We start from the raw sequence: 18,948 nt of genomic DNA on the forward strand, positions 1-18,948 counted from the left end.
CCCCAAATTGTAAATACTAACCTCAGCATTATTAGCAGTATTTTCGATACATGTCCTGATGTTTGAGAAAAACAACTTTCGAAAATCATTTAAAAACAATCGGTTTTGAATCTCTAAAATATTGAAGTTAGCGGCCCAGGGATTTAGCTCAGTGGCACAGCGCCTGCCCCTCGCAAGGTCCCCGGTACCCCCCCCCAAGTTGAAGTTAGCACGTGGAAAGTACAAACCATTTAATCAAGTATAATTTTAATCATGTCCTGTATGAAGGGTCAAACTCTCTTAAACACAAGGAAAGTCTAGTATTGTAATGTCAAATTTAGTATTTGTTAGCTCTTTTCTTTTTTTTTGGTACCCGGAGATCGAACTCGGGACCTTGAGCTTCCGAGGAGGTCGACAGAACCACTGAGCTAAATCCCCGGCCCAGATCTTTTTACTTATTGATTGATTCATTGATTGATTGATTGATGTTCTGAAAGCTGTGTTTATTCAAGTATCAATTTACATTCTGCAAAATCTACTAAACATGAGATCTGACAAATGCATAATCATGTAACCACCACCATAATCAAGTAGAACAATTGTGGAACAAGATGTGAAGGCAAAAAAATCTCTTGGAATCAATTCATGTTGCCAAAGGGATTAAAATCTAATCACTAAAATGACCTTTTGCATATAAAATACACAGGACCATGTTTTTAAAAAGCGAGATACTTTAGTTATGAAATAGCTAGTTAGAATTGTTTTGACCTTAATGTACTAATCTTTGTAGAGTATATGAATCAAGATAGTTTCAGACTAGGACTAGATGATTAAAAAAAAAAAAATGGAATTCTACAGAAATTAGTCTCTCCGGGACCAACTGCACTAAAAGGCAAAGGCACAAAATTCTCAGATATCTGTTCCTATGTGTAACTGGACCTGTCTCAAAATTCACCCCTGCTACAATAGGCATAGGGCAAAAACTCTATTTTGCATACAGATACACCTTTTCTACTTGAAAAGCTTCACCAGTTCTTCCAAGCACCAGACCTTATGTTTATCAACATCTTGAACTCCACTGAGCACAGGAGCGCGCGCGGCCGGAAAAAAAAAAAAAAAAAAAAAAGATCTTTTTATTTTTGATACAACTATTTTCTGATTCACCAACTGTGGCAGGGTCTCACTGTGTTGCCCAGTGGTTTTGAACTCTAGGGCTCAAGTGATCCTTCGGAGTAGCTGTAATTACAGGTATATGCCACTGTGCCTGGCTTATTAATAGAATTTTTGATTAAGACACAAACACCATGCTAAGAAAATTCTCAAACTGTGGAGGAAGGGGTTTCCCTTTAGAATTTCCCTTTATATTTAAAAAAAAAAATTACTGCATGGTTAGTTTTGGGGAATTGGTCTATGATGATATATCTTGATCATTTTCAATCCGTTTACTCCTCTCTCCCTTTCTTCTCTTCTCCCCAGGATTCCCTCCCCTATTTCCAAGAATCCACCTTGTAGTTTTCTATTTCTCCTTTACTTTATTCATTTATCTTACGTTTCTCATACTTAGAGAAAACATGCGATATTTGAGTCTTGCTTACTTTGCCTAACATGATGGACTCCAGTTCAATCCATTTTCCTGTAAATGACTTCATTTTATTTTTTACGGTTCAATAAACTATATTTTTGTATTCTTCATGATAGCCATTCTGGTCGGAGTGAGATGAATTGTCAAGGTAGCTTTGATTTGCATTTCTCTGGTGGCTAAAGGTGGCAAGGTTTTTTTTTTCTTTCCATACACTTACTGGCCATTTGTACTTCTTTTGAAGAGTGTCTATTCAGGTCATTTGCCATTTTTTTGATTGGGTTGTGTTTTGGGGGGGGGGGGTCCATTTTTTGAGTTTATATATTCTAGATATTAATCCTCTATCAGAAGAATAGCTAGCAATTTTTGCCTATGCAGAAGGCTCTCTTCACTGTTGTTTCCCTTTGCTGTGCAGAAAAGCTTATTTTGATATAATCCCATTTATTGACTCTTGGTATTATTCCCAGTGCTACTGGAATTCTATTCATGTCTTTACCTGTGCACATGGGTTCAAGCGCTTCCCAGCAGCTTCAAAGAGTATATGTGTAACTATGCTTTGATCCATTCTGATTTGATTTTAGTGAGATAGGGATATCTTCTGCACGTGGATATCCAGTTCTCCCAGCAACCACTTGTTAAACAGGCTATCTTTTCTCCGGGATGTTTTTGGCTCCTTTGTCAAAAATCAGATATCTATAGGTTTATGGCTTTCCTTCTGTCTTTATTCCACTGGTCTACATGTCTATTTTTGTGCCAATATCGTGTTGTTTTTGTTACTGTGGCTTGGTATTATGCCTCCACCATTGCTTTTTGCTTGAGATTGTTTTTGGTTATTTTGGGTCTTTTTTGTTTTTTAACTTTGTGGGTTTTTAAAAATTCTATATGAATTTGGGGATTTTTTCTAGCTGTGTGAAGAATGTTGTTGGTATTTTAATAGCAATTGCATTGAATCTGTGGACTGCTTTTGGTAAGGTAATATGGCCATTTTGCAATATTAGTTCTGCTGATCCATGCACAAGGAGGTTCTTTCCATTTTCTAATGTCTTCAATTTCTTTCTTCAGTGTTCTGTAGTTTTCATGGTAGTTTTTTGTTCTGTTTGGCAGTATTGAATATTGAACCTAGGGGCTCATATTGAACTACAGCCCCAGCCCTTTTTAAATTTTGATGGCTAAGTGGCTAACTTGCCCAAGGCTGTGCTCAAACTTAACGATCCTCCTACCTCAGCGTCCCAGAGTGCTGGGATTACAGGCAGGTGCCACCATGCTCAGCCAGAATGTGGTTTTTAATTAAGTAAAATAAGCAAGTTCTGTTTTCCAATAAACATTTTTACTTGTACCATTTCACATGAAGCTGTGCCTTAAAAATTCACAGATCTGGTTTCTTTTTAAGATTATCATATAGTCTTCATATGTGTAAATTCAAATTTGGTTAACTAACCAAAAACACTCTATACTAGTTCTGTTTACTTGTTTAAATAGATAGCTGAACTAAAATGAAATGAGAAGTTAGAATGAATTCTGAGCAGTTTATTATCAAGTCATTACAGTGTTCAACCAGATCAACATATAAAGATAAAAGACATTAACAGTAAACATTGAGAGGTACACATTCCCATTCTGAAAGAAGACATGTTATATACACAGAAAAAAAATGCAGCAAGTATTAAAGTATTCAAAGTAATTTTTGACACTTCAGATGTGACATATTTACAAGAAAAATGTAAGTTTTAAAATAATTAAATAATTTCCAGACTTATAAAAAAATTGAGATAAATATTAGGAGACCCTGACAATCACAAAACATTTTCCTACGAAATAGGGTAGGTTCTATAAAAAGTTCCAAAATAGACCTAATATTTTGCCACCATGAAACATATCAAATTACCAATACCAAAATATGCTAAAATGAACATGCAATGTGGAAGATGTACCAAAGAAAACAGCATTAGGCTCTTGAATATTGCAAAGTGTCTATACATATTTCTTAGGTGTATTTATAAACACTTGATCTTAGCCAAAAGGCCGAGAAGCGATAGGTGTATTTATAAAAAAGGAACTTTGTTTCAAAAGAGCCATTAAAATGTATGTCAGCAGAAAAAGTGATCACTACTTAAAACCTTTTCATTCTAACATTTTCAAATGTAGTTGCAAAAGCAAAAAATCTGTAAGTTAAAAAAATATTAGCTTATGAATAAAAGTCGGTGCATTCTTATACACATGGATTTTAAAACTAAAACTGAGTAATTCTAGAATGATGCATCTTAACTTCTGGACTCTACTACTGGAGTAGGAAATTCCTTTTTCTTCTCTCACAAATAAGAAGTCATCTTAGAAAATGAAAAGAAACAGTGATATGTATGAATTCAAAACAAAACAGCACTGTAAAATAGTAAAATATCATAAAATAGCAGCATGTGAAATTCAAGACTGTTTTTCTTAAAGCAAACTGTGAAGGACTGAATTGCAAAATGGTACTTGTTCAAACTCGTCTATCATTCTACAACTGAAACTAAGAATTCTTTATGTAGGTGCTTATACTCATGATATCCCCATGATTAAATGTATACTCAAATTTGTTTTTTAAAACATATATATTGCACATGTAGAAAAATACCAGAATTTTGGTATCTCTAACATAAAATGCTATCTCATTTAACACATTAAACTATGCTACTGAAAAACTATTTTATTCCAATATTTAAAGCCAATCATGTAGGATTTTTGAGCACATTAATCTCAAAACATTCCTAAACAAGATGAAAAAACACAGGCACTTGAATATAGGTTATTAGTGACAACAAGTAGAGGCCACAACAATTTCATGAGTAAGGGCAGGTACGTCTTTACATATAAACTTGAGGTCTTCTACTGATCCAAGAAGAGGAATAAGAACTATTTACAAAACTTTGATAAAATCAAAACTCCCAAAAGTTTCTATGTAATTTTCACTGAATGAAGCACTAACCACCGCAAGTCCTAGGCCTTTTCAACCAAACATCTCAAATATAATTGAATTCTCGTTTTTTCTTTTTTCCATCATCCTTACCAAAGATCTAGTCATAGCTTCTATGCAAAATTTATCACTCACCTCAAAATTCAGGGCATCAAAAATGGTTATAATTTCAAAATAGTCCAATTGCAGTAAAAATTTTGCAGCACCACAGACATTGTAAGTTTAGGAATCTTAGTCTGGCAATAATTCACTTGGTAATATTAATAAGAATGTAAATACTGAACATTTAATAGGAAGTCATAGTAGTACTTTTTAAAGGACCAAAATAATTAAGCATTTTTAATGTTTTAAGTTGCTAAATATTTAAACTGTCAAAGTCACTAGGGAAAAAAAAGTATCACACATTTTTACCACCCAAATGAAGATACACAAATCTTCAGACAGTTGATACTGAGACAATTAGGGTTTTTTTTCCTCTTAAAGAAATTACATTTAGTTTGGCTGCTCCCTAGATTCTTGGTTTACCAGCTTAAGAGTGTATCTAAGAGGCAGTATAATATGTATTAAAAACCACTTCAACCTTTATCATCTTTGGCTAGAAGCCTCATGAAAGGACACTGAAGGACAGAAGGGGCAATCAGGCCCCCACATGCTTCCAGCTTACACATCACTGACTGGAAGGCTTGCATCATCCAAGTCCACTGGGTCATGATCTTTTTTCTGAGGGCCATTTTGAGGTTTTAGTAGAGCTTGTTCAGTCACTTTGGAAGCTGGTTCTCTTGGAGAGACAGTCTGGACCTTGAAGTTCCCTGGCTTGACCTTGGTAAGAGATTCGTGAAATCCTCGCTTCTCCATGGTAAAGCTTGAGACCAGAGAGTTGCTGCGAGAGACTGTGGAATGTGAGGTGGCTGCTGTTGCGCTGGCAGAACGGAGAGTGTGTTTGGATTCTGAAGGACAGGTGGAATGCTCCTGGAAAAAGGAGTGGTGGTCAGATACAGTCAATCATTAACCACAAGGTTAGTAACTTAGTGTGAGACTTGATTCTCTGAAAAACAAACAACACACTCACACACACACACACCCACATAAAGCAGAAGCATGAGCCATGCAGCATAAATGTGCAAGTTCTTTCCCAAAGCGATGCATTTTAAGGGTAAGTTTAAAGCAATGACAGCCAGTAACCATTTGCACTAAAGAAACCAGTTCTTTCACCAAAGTTGAGTCTGGCAGCTTATGAGACTTTGAAGACTTAGCCAGCCTAAAGTAGGATACAGTGTTCCAACTGCAACTGAACTGTGTTTAAAAGTAACATTATCAGATTTACCATTTGGGTCTACTCTCAACTGACAATGGGATTTATACCACATATTTTAGAAAGATAAAAATAAAATGCAGAATGTAAAAGTGAAATCAGGCTGTAAATTTATTTAATAAGCAGGAATCAAGGTTTTTCAAACATTTGTCTAGCATTCTGATAAAACTTAGTATTTGCTTCCTTAAGCTTCACTGCAAACCAGTAACAACAGTCTTTTTACTTAATTTCATTTACTTTTGAATATGTCACACATTCATATGGTTTAAGATTTTAAAAGGGTACCTATTTAATAATGTTTGAAGCTTTGATGAACTAATATCAGTTGTATTAAGTTTAATATGCTTCTAACTAGATCCTTGAAGATGTCTCTAAGTATGACCATTCTGAATACATTGCACAATATGGTTCCTAATATATTGTGTTTATGATACCAGTGGCTTTGAAATCAGAGTGCTAAAAATTACCAAAACACTAGAGAATCCTACTACATGGCTAAAGTTCACCAGATATTTAAAATAATTTGCAAATTTATAGTAATATAGGGTTTGCATATATTATTAAAACAAAGGTGCATTTCAAATGTTGTATAAAATTAAAACTTGCAGTAACTCAGTGAAAGAATTTTTAGAAGCTAGCTTAATGTCCCTTTCCATTAGTAAAGTTGTATTTTTATTATCATTTTTTAAATATATATGTTCAACCTGATAACTACAGCGAAATAGTTCGAATTAGTGTTGACAAAATCAGTTATGACAACTGCAAAAGGCAGTCTGGTTAACTCAACTTTCTCTGATCAGCTGTAAGTAGTGAGTAAGTCCAGGCCCTCTACTAAGAAGGCACGTTTGCGTGAGAGCCCACATACGTGCTGCATTCACCAGCTCTTGATGTATACCTCTGTATACAAGGGTTCGACAGCCTTCTGGCCTGCCGCATCTGGAACACAGTGCAAAGATTAGAGTTAACCTATACTTGGGAGAGGGAGGAAAAGAGAAAGTTCTGCTGACAGTCATAGCTAGATAGTCCAATTTGCCCCCACCACAAAGCACAAAACACAAACACCCTTCTCCAACTCTTCCTCTTCCCAACAGACATTGTTTTTGCAGAGAATCTCATATTTGACTGCTGAAAAAGTCATATAAATGCAGTTACAAAATTAATACCTATGAAAGTGACTTCTTAGATACTCCAAAAAAATATATATAAGTAGAACAATAAGCAATTGAGAAATGAGAAAGGTATATTTCTATTTACTGATCTCTGGTTATCACTACTAGGAATCTAGTAAAAGGTAATATTACTATCAGGAAAGATTTTTAACAGTATCAAATATCTAGTACATATAAAGAATCTAGGTGATAAAGACTATAGTTCATATTAGATTTCTTTTTGCTGATGACACTGCTACACTGCTATAATTTTTCATTTTTCACTGGGATTTGTACTTTCAGTTCAGAGATAAGTGGCAAAAATATTCCAAAGTAAAATTTACTTCTTAATGAAGTATTTGAACTTGAGAAATATTTTTCTTCCTATTTCTTTTATTATCATACTATCACAAAGGTAATTATGGTAGTTTTCAGAAGCAGAGTTTTATATTAAGCTGCTAGAAAATAAGAATTAAAAAAAAGAAATGGAAAATCCTGAACGGGAGCACTAAATGTATTTAAGGCTCCAGCCTGTGTAGTGGCCTTATGGTATTAAGCCAATAAACAAGCAAAAAAACAAACAAGCTTAACTGAAATGAGGAAGTCAGGAAAAAAAAATAGAGATATCACAAAACTGTGTAATGTAAGAAATAAAGGTACCTAAAACAATTAGGCCAAATACCATAATAAGTGTCTAAGTTAATACTAAATTGAGACCTACTGACAAGTAATAATTGCTAAAAAAAGCAAGGAAAAAGTTTATTCTTTAGTTGGCCTATTTGTGCATTTAACACAATACAATGCACTAAAAGTTATGTATACATAACACTACAAGGAAGCATTAAATTAGAAATGGATTATTTTTTGCAAGTCCAATTGGTATGAAAGTCAACATGCAAATAAATTTCAATAAAGAAACAAGGATTAGGGGGAGAGGAAGGTAAATAACTCAATAGCCTGGGGGACCTATGGGACTACCACCCTAGAGAGGAGGAAACCTACAGAAGATGCTGATCTGCCAGGTCCCCGCTGTGCTACAATGGCGCCAGAGACCGCTTTAATCCAACTGTGCATCTCTTCGGGGCTATCAGCCTAAAGGAAAGAAAGGACTCATTCAGTCAATTTTTCCTCAAAATTACCTTCTACTTCTATAAATCCAATGCATTTATTCTGCAACTTATATTGTCACCAACAAGATCATTCTAAAGCGACACCCCCCCCCAAATTTTAGAAGCACTTTTTAAAACCTTGTTTTGCCAGCTAAGTTGCTATACAGAGATCTAAACTGTGCACTTAATGTTTTAAGATCAGATACATCAAAAATATCAATGATGACTACCTCTGGGAAGAAATTAAGAAAGCCTTTATTTCCTTCTACCAACTGCTACATTATCTGAATATGCTACAAGAATATATACTTGTGTCATTTAAAAAATTTTGACATTATTTTACATATTTTTCCAGAAATAATTTCTAGTCATACCCTGAATCCTAAAAGGAGTTTTGAAAGTCATATTACAAAATATCATTCCTTGATACGGATTGGCTTCCAATGTGAATTTAAAATCTTACTATGAGGGCTGGGGATTTAGCTCAGTGGTTCTGCCGCCTGCCCTGCAAGCACAAGGTCTCAAGTTCGATCCCCAGTACCAAAAAACAAAATCTTACTATGAAATTAGTCCAATTAAACAGGGGCCTAAGAAGTTGCAGAGATATGATTTCTTACAACCAGAATTCTATGATCCCTTACCTCCATCTAGAAGTAGATCTAGAATCTAAAGTTCAAAAACTTTAAAGACACAGAATGTTTTTGAACTGATGATATTTAACAAAGAATTTCTGAAAGGAAAACTCAAAGCTGGCAAAGGTACATAATGCTTCCATTAATTACTAATGGGAACTGAATTCCAGAAACCAATTTTACAATATAAAAAGGTTCATGCTTTGATGGTTAAACTTAATCTACAACTTATCCTAAAGAAATCAGAAATTCAGAAAAAAAAATTTTTAAAATCAGAAGTTCAGGCAAATTTATACATAAGGATGTTCATCATCACATTATCATAGTAAATGTACAAAAGCTATGTAAATGAAAGTAACAGAATAACACAGAAATAGTTTACCTGTAAAATATCCATACAATAGAGTATGGTACAATTGTAAACATTCAGAAAAATTTTAATGACATGGAGAAACATGACTATAATTATGAAATAAATAGGATTTAACACTATATTTAGTATAACCCCACTTGCTATGAGAAAGGCAACAAGAAACTAAGAATGGTTGCTTAAATGTGGGATTGTTGTTTTCTAAACAACTTTTTTCTTAATTTTTATTTTCAAACTTTTCTGCAGTAGGCATATTAAACTTTTATAAAACAAATGTTCTTTTAAAAAAAGTTTCAATTTAAATAATTCAGTGTGAAAAGTAAAAAGTACATTTTAAACTTAAATACAATAGAACGCTTCCTTTTAGTAAAACAAAGATCTGCTTACTTGTATTAGGAATATTTGAGCTCCCCTTTTTGTAAGATGACAAAAATGATATAACTAAAATTCCAAAATAAGTGTAAAATAATCCAATTTGAATGTAAACATGTAATATCTAAGTTGGAATAGCATTTCTCTAGCTGTAGGAGGTGGGGCATGCATGTAATCCCAGCACTTGGGAAGCTGAGGCAGGAGGATCATTTTGAGTTCAAAGCCAGTCAGGGCTATAAAGTAAGTTCAAGGCCAGCCTGAACTACATAGCGAGACCCTGTCTCAACGCCCCCATTCCAAATAGTTTTCCTTCCTCCAAATAGATCTATTTCACTAATTCATAACAAAGATACTCCCATTCCTAAACATACAACCTACAGTAACCTTTTATATATCTATTTACTAAGTTAGTGAATTATAATTGCCATATTTTTAACCTCAAAACCAAAAAATATTATTTGTTTATTCTCCTCTACAACAGCTATTGATTTCTTATGAGAGGCTCAATAATCTCCAAATAAGTATCTTACCTGCACATAGAAAGTTCGAGATGTTGTTACAATTTCAAACAGGTTGTCCCTCATCATTATGTCACTGTTATGAAAAAAAAAATTATCCAATTACACTTAAATAGCAGTAATTTGATAGTTTTTCTTTTACTTTTTTACTCAGTGCCAAGTATGTGTCAATAAATAAATATTGGAGGCAAAACACTGAATTAACTTAACAAAACCCTTTATCTTTTCCCATTTATTTTGCTTTTTTGTATTAAATTGTATAAATTTTATGTAGTTATTTTTAGAAGTTCACATAGCAACTTTAAAGTTCAAAGTCTCTAACTTAAGAAAAACCAGTTTGCTCGAGGATGAAGGCACAGCTAATTCATTTTCTTGTAACGTCCTATTGTTGTACCTTCAAGATACTAAAATTAACAATAAAACAAGTAACCAAATTTGATGGTACAAGTTGTTCATATAAAATTTTTTCTTTCCATTAATAAGCTTTTTATGAATTTTACTTTTCAAATAAACAAATTATTTTATACTTTAATTTGATGATTTCAAAAATTCTAGCACATCCTAGTTAAAAATTACATTAAAATTAATATAGAAAAATATAATCTATAAGCATCTTAATGAAACTGAGGTACTGCTGTGTATTAATAAGTGGTGCCAACATCAAGCCAATACAGTTCCTTACCTTTGCTTACATTCCTGGACTTTATGAACTTCTTTAAGTGGTATTACACGGAGAGGTTCCTTTTCCTGGTAAAGAAGCAAACAGATACAGGACATTTATTCTTAAAATCCTTTCAAGGGTTAGTTTTCCATTTGTAGGTCTATGGGAAATTATGCTTCTCTCTTGAAGCACATCTAAGCCATAACTCTACCTTCTTAAACCACAGAGCATCAGAGTATGTCAATTCAATACCTTTATATCCACTGTTATTTCAAACAAGGTTTCTGGCCTCGATGATAGTGTAGCATATTAAAATGCCATCTGTTTCAAAAAGTGGAGCTATATGACTTGAATATATTAACTATGAATAAAACTGGCATTTCTATGTTAAAAAAAGTCATTAACCATCAGACTTGGTCCTGGATGGATCCCTGTGTACCAGTAAGTATACTACTTCCTCTTCTGCAATGTCATTTTAATATACATAATGTGATCAAAATATACAGTGAATGTTAAAAAAAATTTTTAATTACTACAGTAAAAGACATTGCTATTAATCCTCCTTAAAATATCCCCCCTTGCTTTTGAACACTTACCACATGGTTATTGCCACTTTCTGAAGCATTTCTGGAAGTCCTCTTTCATGTCTTTACAAGATGTGATAAAAAACACTGTGATGCTGGGTACCATCCAACAGAAAGTCAGGCTTATAAAAAATATTATGGTTTGTCCTGATCCACCTTATTTACTAGATCTTATTCACCATATGACTTCTCACTCTTCCAAAGTCAAAATGACCATGAAAGGAAAGTGTTTTCAATCAATTCAGGACACTGAAGCAGCCACAACAGTACAACTAAAAACACCCAGGAAAAGAGAACTCACAGAACTGGTTCCAAAAGTGGCAAGAACAATGGGATAGGTGTGTTCAAAGTATTTTGAGAGATTAATGGCAATATACTTTTAGTGTAACAAAATTTATAAAAATTTAAATATTCACTATAATTTTCAATCATACCTCATATAAAGAACCGGAACAGTGCACATCTAGCTTTACTTAAATATGTCATTTTACCAGTATTGCTTTATTATGAGGTACCATTTATTGGACATTTACTAACTGCTGGGAAATCTCCTGGTTTTTAAGAGTTATCTCACTTAAAACTTTCTACAACTCTATAATACATATACTACTATTCAACAAAAGAAATTGAGGATTAGACATATTAAATATTTCATCCAAGATAATAAAACTAAATATAAGACATAATTGGTTCCTAACAATATAATACTATACATTTCATTAAATACTGTGTTCTGAATTTCACTTAACATGTTACCATGAGATTAAGACATAGCATTATTTTATGTAGCAATAAGCAAAAAATTAAACCACAATAGAATACTTTCTCTTAATCAAATTCTCACATAATAGTTTACAGAAATCACACAATGAATATCTACATACTTTGTACCCTGTTTTGTAAGATGTTAATATTTTACATTTAAATTAATTATCTCATATATATATATAAATATCTGAGTATATATATTTTTTCCTAAAATGTTTGAAGGCAAGGTACAGATACAACTTTACTACTAAATATTTTAGTGTATATTTTGCTCTTAAAACTTTTTATTAGTACATAGTTGCAGTACATAATAATTATTCATTGTGGGGAATTGATATATGTACATAACACATCTCAATTCTATTTTTCCCCTTTCCCTCTACTCTTGATTTTTAAAAATGTTTATTTGTTTTGTTAGCATCAAATTTATTTTATAAGTCTTTATTATCATAAACACAGATTAACAGACCAAAAAACATAATATACATAAGACAATTATACTAAATCAAGGAACACTTTTAGATACATTGGCCATTCTGGATTACAGTAACTTTCTCTCTTTTTCCTATTGTTGTCTTTTATTTGTACTTTATATGTTGAGTTTCTCATATAAGAGAAACCATGCAATATTTAAGCCTGTGTGTCACCATATGACTTCTCACTCTTCCACAAAGTCAAAACTTCACTTAACATTAAGTGAATTACTTCACTTAATGTTATTGTCTCAAGGTACATCCATTTTCCTACAAATGACTTGTTTATCCAATTCTTTATGGCAGTATTAGTGTATATTTTCTAAAATATGGACATATTCTTATATAACCATGATACAATTATGGAAACCAAAAAACTCCACACTGATGCAATACTATTATGTAATTCACAGACCATACTGACTCCATTAATTGCCCCACAAGTATCCCTTACAGCAAAAGAAAAACAATCTATTTTCTGTCTGGGTTGCAATCCAGGATCATACCTTGTACTCAGCTATCACATCCCTTGGTCTTGTTTACTATGGAACAGTTCTTTAGTCTTGTCTTTTTCTTTCATGATCTTTAAGAGTTTTTAAAAGTCCAGGCCAGTTATTTTATAGAATGTCTCCCAATCTGTATTTGCTGGATGTTCATTTATGCTACTGTTGAGGTTATGTTTTTGATAGGAAACCACAGCGATGATAGTGTGTTGTTCTTAGGGCATCATTATTAGGTTGCACAAAACAGGGGTTTGATCCATTACTGGTGTGGTACCCTGGTATCTGGCTTAAGGTTACTACTATTGCCAATTACTATAAAACTACTTTTCTTTTTCTTCTGTCATTGTTAAGTATCTTGTGAGGAGATACGTGGAACCTGTATAATATTCAGTTGCCCAACATAATTTTGCACATTAGTTTTATCAAACATTGAAGATTCTTGCCTGAAACCATTATTGGTATAGCAGCTGAGATACTTCCTTATTTTTCGGCACAACTAGATTTTCTGGGCTCAGCTTGTACTTTAACTGTCCCAAATTTGAAATCAGTTCTTTCTCCAAGGAGTCAGTCCTAGCTCCTTTTACTTACAGAATAACATTAGATGCTTTTGGAGGAAAGGATCTGTTGATCTCTTCACTGAGCACAGCCTTCTCACGAAGATGAGAAGAAATGTCAGTAATTTTAATTTGGATTTCTCTGCTTATGAATGTTGAGTATTATTTTTATGGACCATTTAATTTCTTTTAAAATAAAATGTCTATTCATGTCTTGTTCATTTTTCTACCTGAAAGAGTCCCCTCAATTTTCCCTATTTCTCTTTGTTATTATTAATATTATTTTTTTGTTAGACAGGGTCTTGTTTTGTAATTCAGGCTGGCTTTGAACTAACTCTGTAGCTCTGCTCCTGGCTCAGCCTCCCAAGTGCTGGGATTACAGGAATGCACCACCATATGAGGCACTTTTTGAACTTTTGAAACAATCATGAATTTACAGAAAGGTTGAAAATATAGCACAAAAAATTGATTCGCCTGAGTCATTTTAGGGTGAGCTGCTGACCTGGCCCACACTCTCCCTGAATACCTTTGTGTATTTATTATAAGGATATCCTCTCACATAATTACATTCATTATAACTTCTGAAGTTGGGAAATTTCCCCAAATGTCTTCTATTGGAAGAAAAATATTCAGTTCAGAATCACAAACTACATCTGCTTATGATCTGTTTTTCCTTTACTATGGAACAATTCCTAATTCTTTTCTTGACTTTCATAGTCTTGACTCTTTGGAAGACACTAGCAAGAGTTATTTTGTAGAACATTCCCCATTTGGGTGTGTCTGATATTTCCTCATGATTCGATTCAGATTATGTACCTTTGGCAGGAATCTTAGAATAGATGCTGCATTTTTCTTACACTGTCCTGTCAGGTGGTGACTTCAATCTTGTCATCACTGATAAAGTTCCTGTGAATTATTTGACTGCCTAATTATCTACCAAGCCTCTTGACTGCAAAGTCACTATTCTTCCCTTGTGCTTAATCTATTTTGTAGGTAGGTATATTTCAACTATATAAATATCTCATTCTTCAATATACAAACATACACTCATCATGCAATCATTTATTTATATCTCTATGGGCTCATGGATTCCTACTTTATTCAATGACTATATTCTATTACCATCATTTTTAATTTTGATTCTTGGATGCTCTAAGTGTCCCAAATTTGGTGAGGATAAACATTTCAAAGTAGCTTTTGGTCTAGCCTTTTAACACGGTAAATTTAAGTTTTAACAGAATCAGAAGCCCAGATTATACCCAGGAGTAAAATGGATGTCATCACTTTAAAAAAAAAAAAGTGGCTTTTGGGTCTTTTTACCTGTCCCTAGAATTTCTGAGTACTTCCTTGCTTTCTGACACAAGAGATTCCAGGCTCACTGTACATTTCTTTCTCTTGTTCCAACTCTGGAATCTGTTGTATGTCTATGGAGTTCAGGTTTCTTTCAGTGGAAAATGGTAATATTCTCATGGCACATTTATATCTACAACTACCTGTGTATGTTAAATACATCAATATATCAAATTCCAATTGTTATGGTGAGTATCTAAAACCTCTTCCAAAAAGCTCATTGTGTTGAAGACCGGGTTGCAATTCTTGGGCTTTCTCAAATGACTGGATCATGAAGGTTCTAACTTTATTAGTGGACTGATCCAGTGATGAGATCATAATTTGATGGCATTTTGGGGAGGTGCTAGAAATAGGAGGTGGGGCCTAGCTGAAGGGAGTGACTCACAGAAGTGTGACCTTGGGGGGCTATATCTACTTCTTGATCTCTTCCTCTCTGCTTCTCTCACCCTTTCTGCCTCCCAGCTGCCAGATGGTGAGCAGCTCTGCTCTGCCATGTCCTTCCACCATGACGTTTCTGATGCACCACAGGCCTAAAAAAAGGAAATTTGTGGACGGGAAGGAGCTGATAATTTTAGATTTTCCAAGGTGGAATGTCTCTGGCAAAACCTCCTAGAAGAGTTGACATGAGATGAATCTTTTTTTTTTTTTGGTACCGGGGATCGAACTCAGGTCTTTGCGCTTGCGCAGCAGGTGGCGAAACCAAGGATCTAAATCCCCGGCCCCTGAGATGAATCTTAAAATATTCCTTTCCCTATTTTCTAGTGCTCTACATTCCAATATAGTAACTACTAGCTATGTATACATTTAACTATATAAATTTAACTTAATGAAAATGAAATCAGTTTTAGCTTTAAAAATAAACCAAGTCAGTTTCTCAGTCACACTAAGTACATTTCCAGAACTCAAAAGCCACATGTAGGCAGTGGTACTGGAAGGTATCAATATGGAGTATTTTTACCCAGGCAGGAAGTTCTATTAAAGAGTGTTGCCATGGTGCCTTCATTCAAATAAAGTATATGGCTCCCTTCTTAAAGGTCCCATAAAACAACAAGAGGTATAGAACTGTGTTATGCAACAATCTATTGTAGGACTCAGGTCACCAAACATTTTAAATGAGGATGCTACTCAAGTGAGAGAGGGGATCTCAATCTTTTGATATTATATTCAGCTACCTCAAAAACAGTTTACATGCAAAAAAAGAGTCAATCTGAAATAGGAAAAGAGAATGTTTAGAGAAGGCAAGGAAGAAAAGACAAATAAAAAGGGTTAAATAAATGCTGACCATTGGAGACTTTATTGCTTATGCTACCTTCTCCAAGGTTCCTTTTGAAGGAAATTTGTGGATGGGAAGGGGCTGATAATTTTAGATTTTTTAAGGTGGAATGCCCCTTTGAAGATACGATCTTTTTATTTAAGATGTATTTAAGAAAAATGCTATTATCCAAAAGCATCATAACAAAGTAAAATCAACCCTCAAAACTAGAATTGGATTATTTTAAATAGAGAAAATAAATACCATAAAATAATACTTCACAAGAATGTAACACTTCTCAAGCATTTGTAAAGCAATACTTATGATGTAGCAACATACCAGTTCCGATTTGAAGTAGCCTATTGTGTTTTCATCCAATTGAAAATATCTTCTCTTCCAGTTTTTCATCTACCAGAAATGAACACAGAAATAAGACTCATTTCTAAGAATGTCAAATGTTAATCACCACTTAATCATTCTGATATGAACCCACAATCAAAAATGTGAATTACTGAAAACCTCACTGCCTTCCCTTAGTAAGGCAAAAAAGGAAAGCTCATCTCTCGTTTGCTGCCCACGCCATGAACTCCTAGTTCAACCTGTAGTGGCTGGCTTCCAGGTTTTATTACTGATGCTATGATATTTCATACTTTTAATGTTCTATAAGTAAAAAAATAAAGTAACAACAACAAAAAGGTGCTGCCCTTTCCTCCTGACCCTAACAAAGTAAAGAGCAAGCACAGGAAATTTATACTACATCAGGTTTCTCCATATTTAAAATGCACGAATCCTTCTATAAGTACTTTACACATAGTAATAAAGCAATAAATATTTAATAAAGTGAATATACTTTATACAAATATTTTTATCAATGAAGTATACTTTTTGTGTGTGCTCTGAAATATCTCTAAGTGATTGATACTGGATATAGGAGTAAAACAACAAGGAAGGATTGTCTCCTTCAAAGCCCCAATTAACACATGCCAAGTATCACACCCTGGTGAGAAATGACTCCATCTGCAGAAACTGTACAGTGAGAAAACTCTAGTTCTTGCCGTCATTTCTCTGAGCCTAACAAAAGGTCAAACAGAGCTGGGAGAACTTTCCCTGGGCTGACCTAAAGAAATCAGAGTTGTTGGAAAGGGATGAGCAGACAAGCAGAACTACCAATAAGAGTTTTAAGTATTTTTTTATTCCTAGATATTTTTTCCTTTTATTTACAAAACAAGTTTATTTTCTCATGACATTCTAAAGATTTAGTTCACACAAACAAAATAAGTTTAGAAAAGCACCTGGATCTTTAGGAATACTAGTAAATTTACTTGCTTTTGCAGAAATCTTCCATCATGCAGCTGTGTGGGATTATTTGGGTTTACCTGTGAGAGCTCTTGGTCAGTACTAGGTTTTCTGCCAAGGGCTACAACTTTCTCATTTACATCTTTCCCAAAAAAGCTCTAGATCATAATTTTTACAAATGGTTTTCCTTAGAAAAGAAATTGAGAGTCTGGGAGGTTAAACAGCCCAAGCCCACAGAGACTTCCACTGAGGTCGAGCCAACACCAGTACTCATTCTTCCAGCCTCAAGACGTTGTCTTTCTAGGGGAGCTCTTCCCATCACCCATTCCTACAGGTATGGGGAAGCAACAGAAGAACATTCTGAAGTAAGGTGAAACTATTAGAAAGGCTCATCTAAACTGAAGGTCAGTGTACACAGGGATTAAGTTACCCAGCTGTCCACAGACTAAGGAAATAATAATACTGCATTATAAATATAGAATAATCCCTGCTCTATCTCCTGATGTTCTTCCCAGCCTGCCAGTCTTCACTTTCAGTCTTTTATAAAATAATGCAAACTATCTGAATAACTTGTGGGTTGCTAGTGCAGCCTCGTTTGTCATTATTTCACATTGTTAAGCCACTCACCACTGCTCCTTGTTTTACACAATATCCAGCTTTGATAACTGCACTGTCTGGAGGTGGTTTAGGAGTAAAGTAAGGAAGATAGCTTTGTGACCGTTTCAAATTATTTTTGTCAGTACTTTCACCACATTCATTTATTTCTTCTTTCTAAAATGAAGCAAAATAAATAAATTCTTTTCTTGCTTGTTTAGCTTTAAAGCATACTTCTATTTTATGTTGTTAGTCTAGAAAATCTTAAAATCTATCTCAGTATAGCCAGGAACACGGATTTTGAAGTGCAGAGTTTTCTAATTAATCTGAGATACTTACTCATAACTTTCTTATTGATCACAAAGTACAAATTTCTACTTCTGAAGTTATATAAAAGTCCTGCCACTAGTACCTTTTTGGGGAGAGGGACTTTTTACTTTGAAATAAGTACATAGATTCACAGAAAATTATAAAAAATAAAAAAGCAGAGGAGCACAGGAGGTCCTGTGTACACTTTAGGAAAACTGCTATAGATATATTACCAAAATCAAGGGGGCTGGAGGTTTAGCTCAGTGGCACCAGCGCCTGCTTGGCAAGCGCAAGGTCCTGAGTTCGATCTCCGGTTCCGGGGGTGGGGGGGTGGGATCAAGAAACTGACACAAGTACATCACAAATCTTACTCAGATTGCACCAGCATTACACACACTCATTTGTCTATGTGCATATATATAGTTCTATGTAATTTTACTACGTTTAAGATTTGTGGAACTGTTACCACGGTCGGGATCAGAACTGTTCACCACAAGGTTTCTTTGTGTTACTCCTTCAGAGATTCTACCTCTAATCCCACACAACCACTAATTTGTTCTATACCTCTATAATTCTGACATTTTGAGAATATAAGTTGATTAGGATCAATGTACCCATCTTTTTCTTATATG

At 34.1% G+C, this 18,948-nt stretch overlaps 1 protein-coding gene and 1 long non-coding RNA gene across 6 annotated transcripts in view; one reads left to right on the forward strand and one right to left on the reverse strand.

Moving 5' to 3' along the window:
* Positions 1 to 18,948, forward strand: part of LOC110347814 (uncharacterized) — a 139,050-nt gene that overhangs the window by 28,284 nt on the left and 91,818 nt on the right. The window lies entirely within an intron of this gene.
* The window catches only part of Plekha1 (pleckstrin homology domain containing A1), a 66,115-nt gene continuing 50,237 nt past the window's right edge, over positions 3,071 to 18,948 (reverse strand). For 3 of the 5 annotated variants that reach the window (XM_004838783.4, XM_004838782.4, XM_087185199.1), the window contains exons 7-12: positions 18,041 to 18,184; positions 16,457 to 16,525; positions 10,655 to 10,719; positions 9,985 to 10,048; positions 7,974 to 8,063; positions 3,071 to 5,480 (exon numbers count right to left, since the gene is read on the reverse strand). In XM_004838783.4, the coding sequence (XP_004838840.1) occupies positions 5,172 to 5,480; positions 7,974 to 8,063; positions 9,985 to 10,048; positions 10,655 to 10,719; positions 16,457 to 16,525; positions 18,041 to 18,184 (741 nt within the window). In that variant the 3' untranslated portion in view covers positions 3,071 to 5,171. Of the gene's footprint in view, positions 5,481 to 6,688; positions 6,760 to 7,973; positions 8,064 to 9,984; positions 10,049 to 10,654; positions 10,720 to 16,456; positions 16,526 to 18,040; positions 18,185 to 18,948 lie in introns of all 5 variants that reach the window. The other 2 variants (XM_004838785.4, XM_004838784.4) reach the window with 2 other exon arrangements.

Source organism: Heterocephalus glaber, unplaced genomic scaffold (genome assembly GCF_053883595.1).
Source record: "Heterocephalus glaber isolate CG9 unplaced genomic scaffold, H.glaber_assembly_v1.0 deba00001497, whole genome shotgun sequence".
NCBI classification, from domain to species: domain Eukaryota; kingdom Metazoa; phylum Chordata; class Mammalia; order Rodentia; family Bathyergidae; genus Heterocephalus; species Heterocephalus glaber.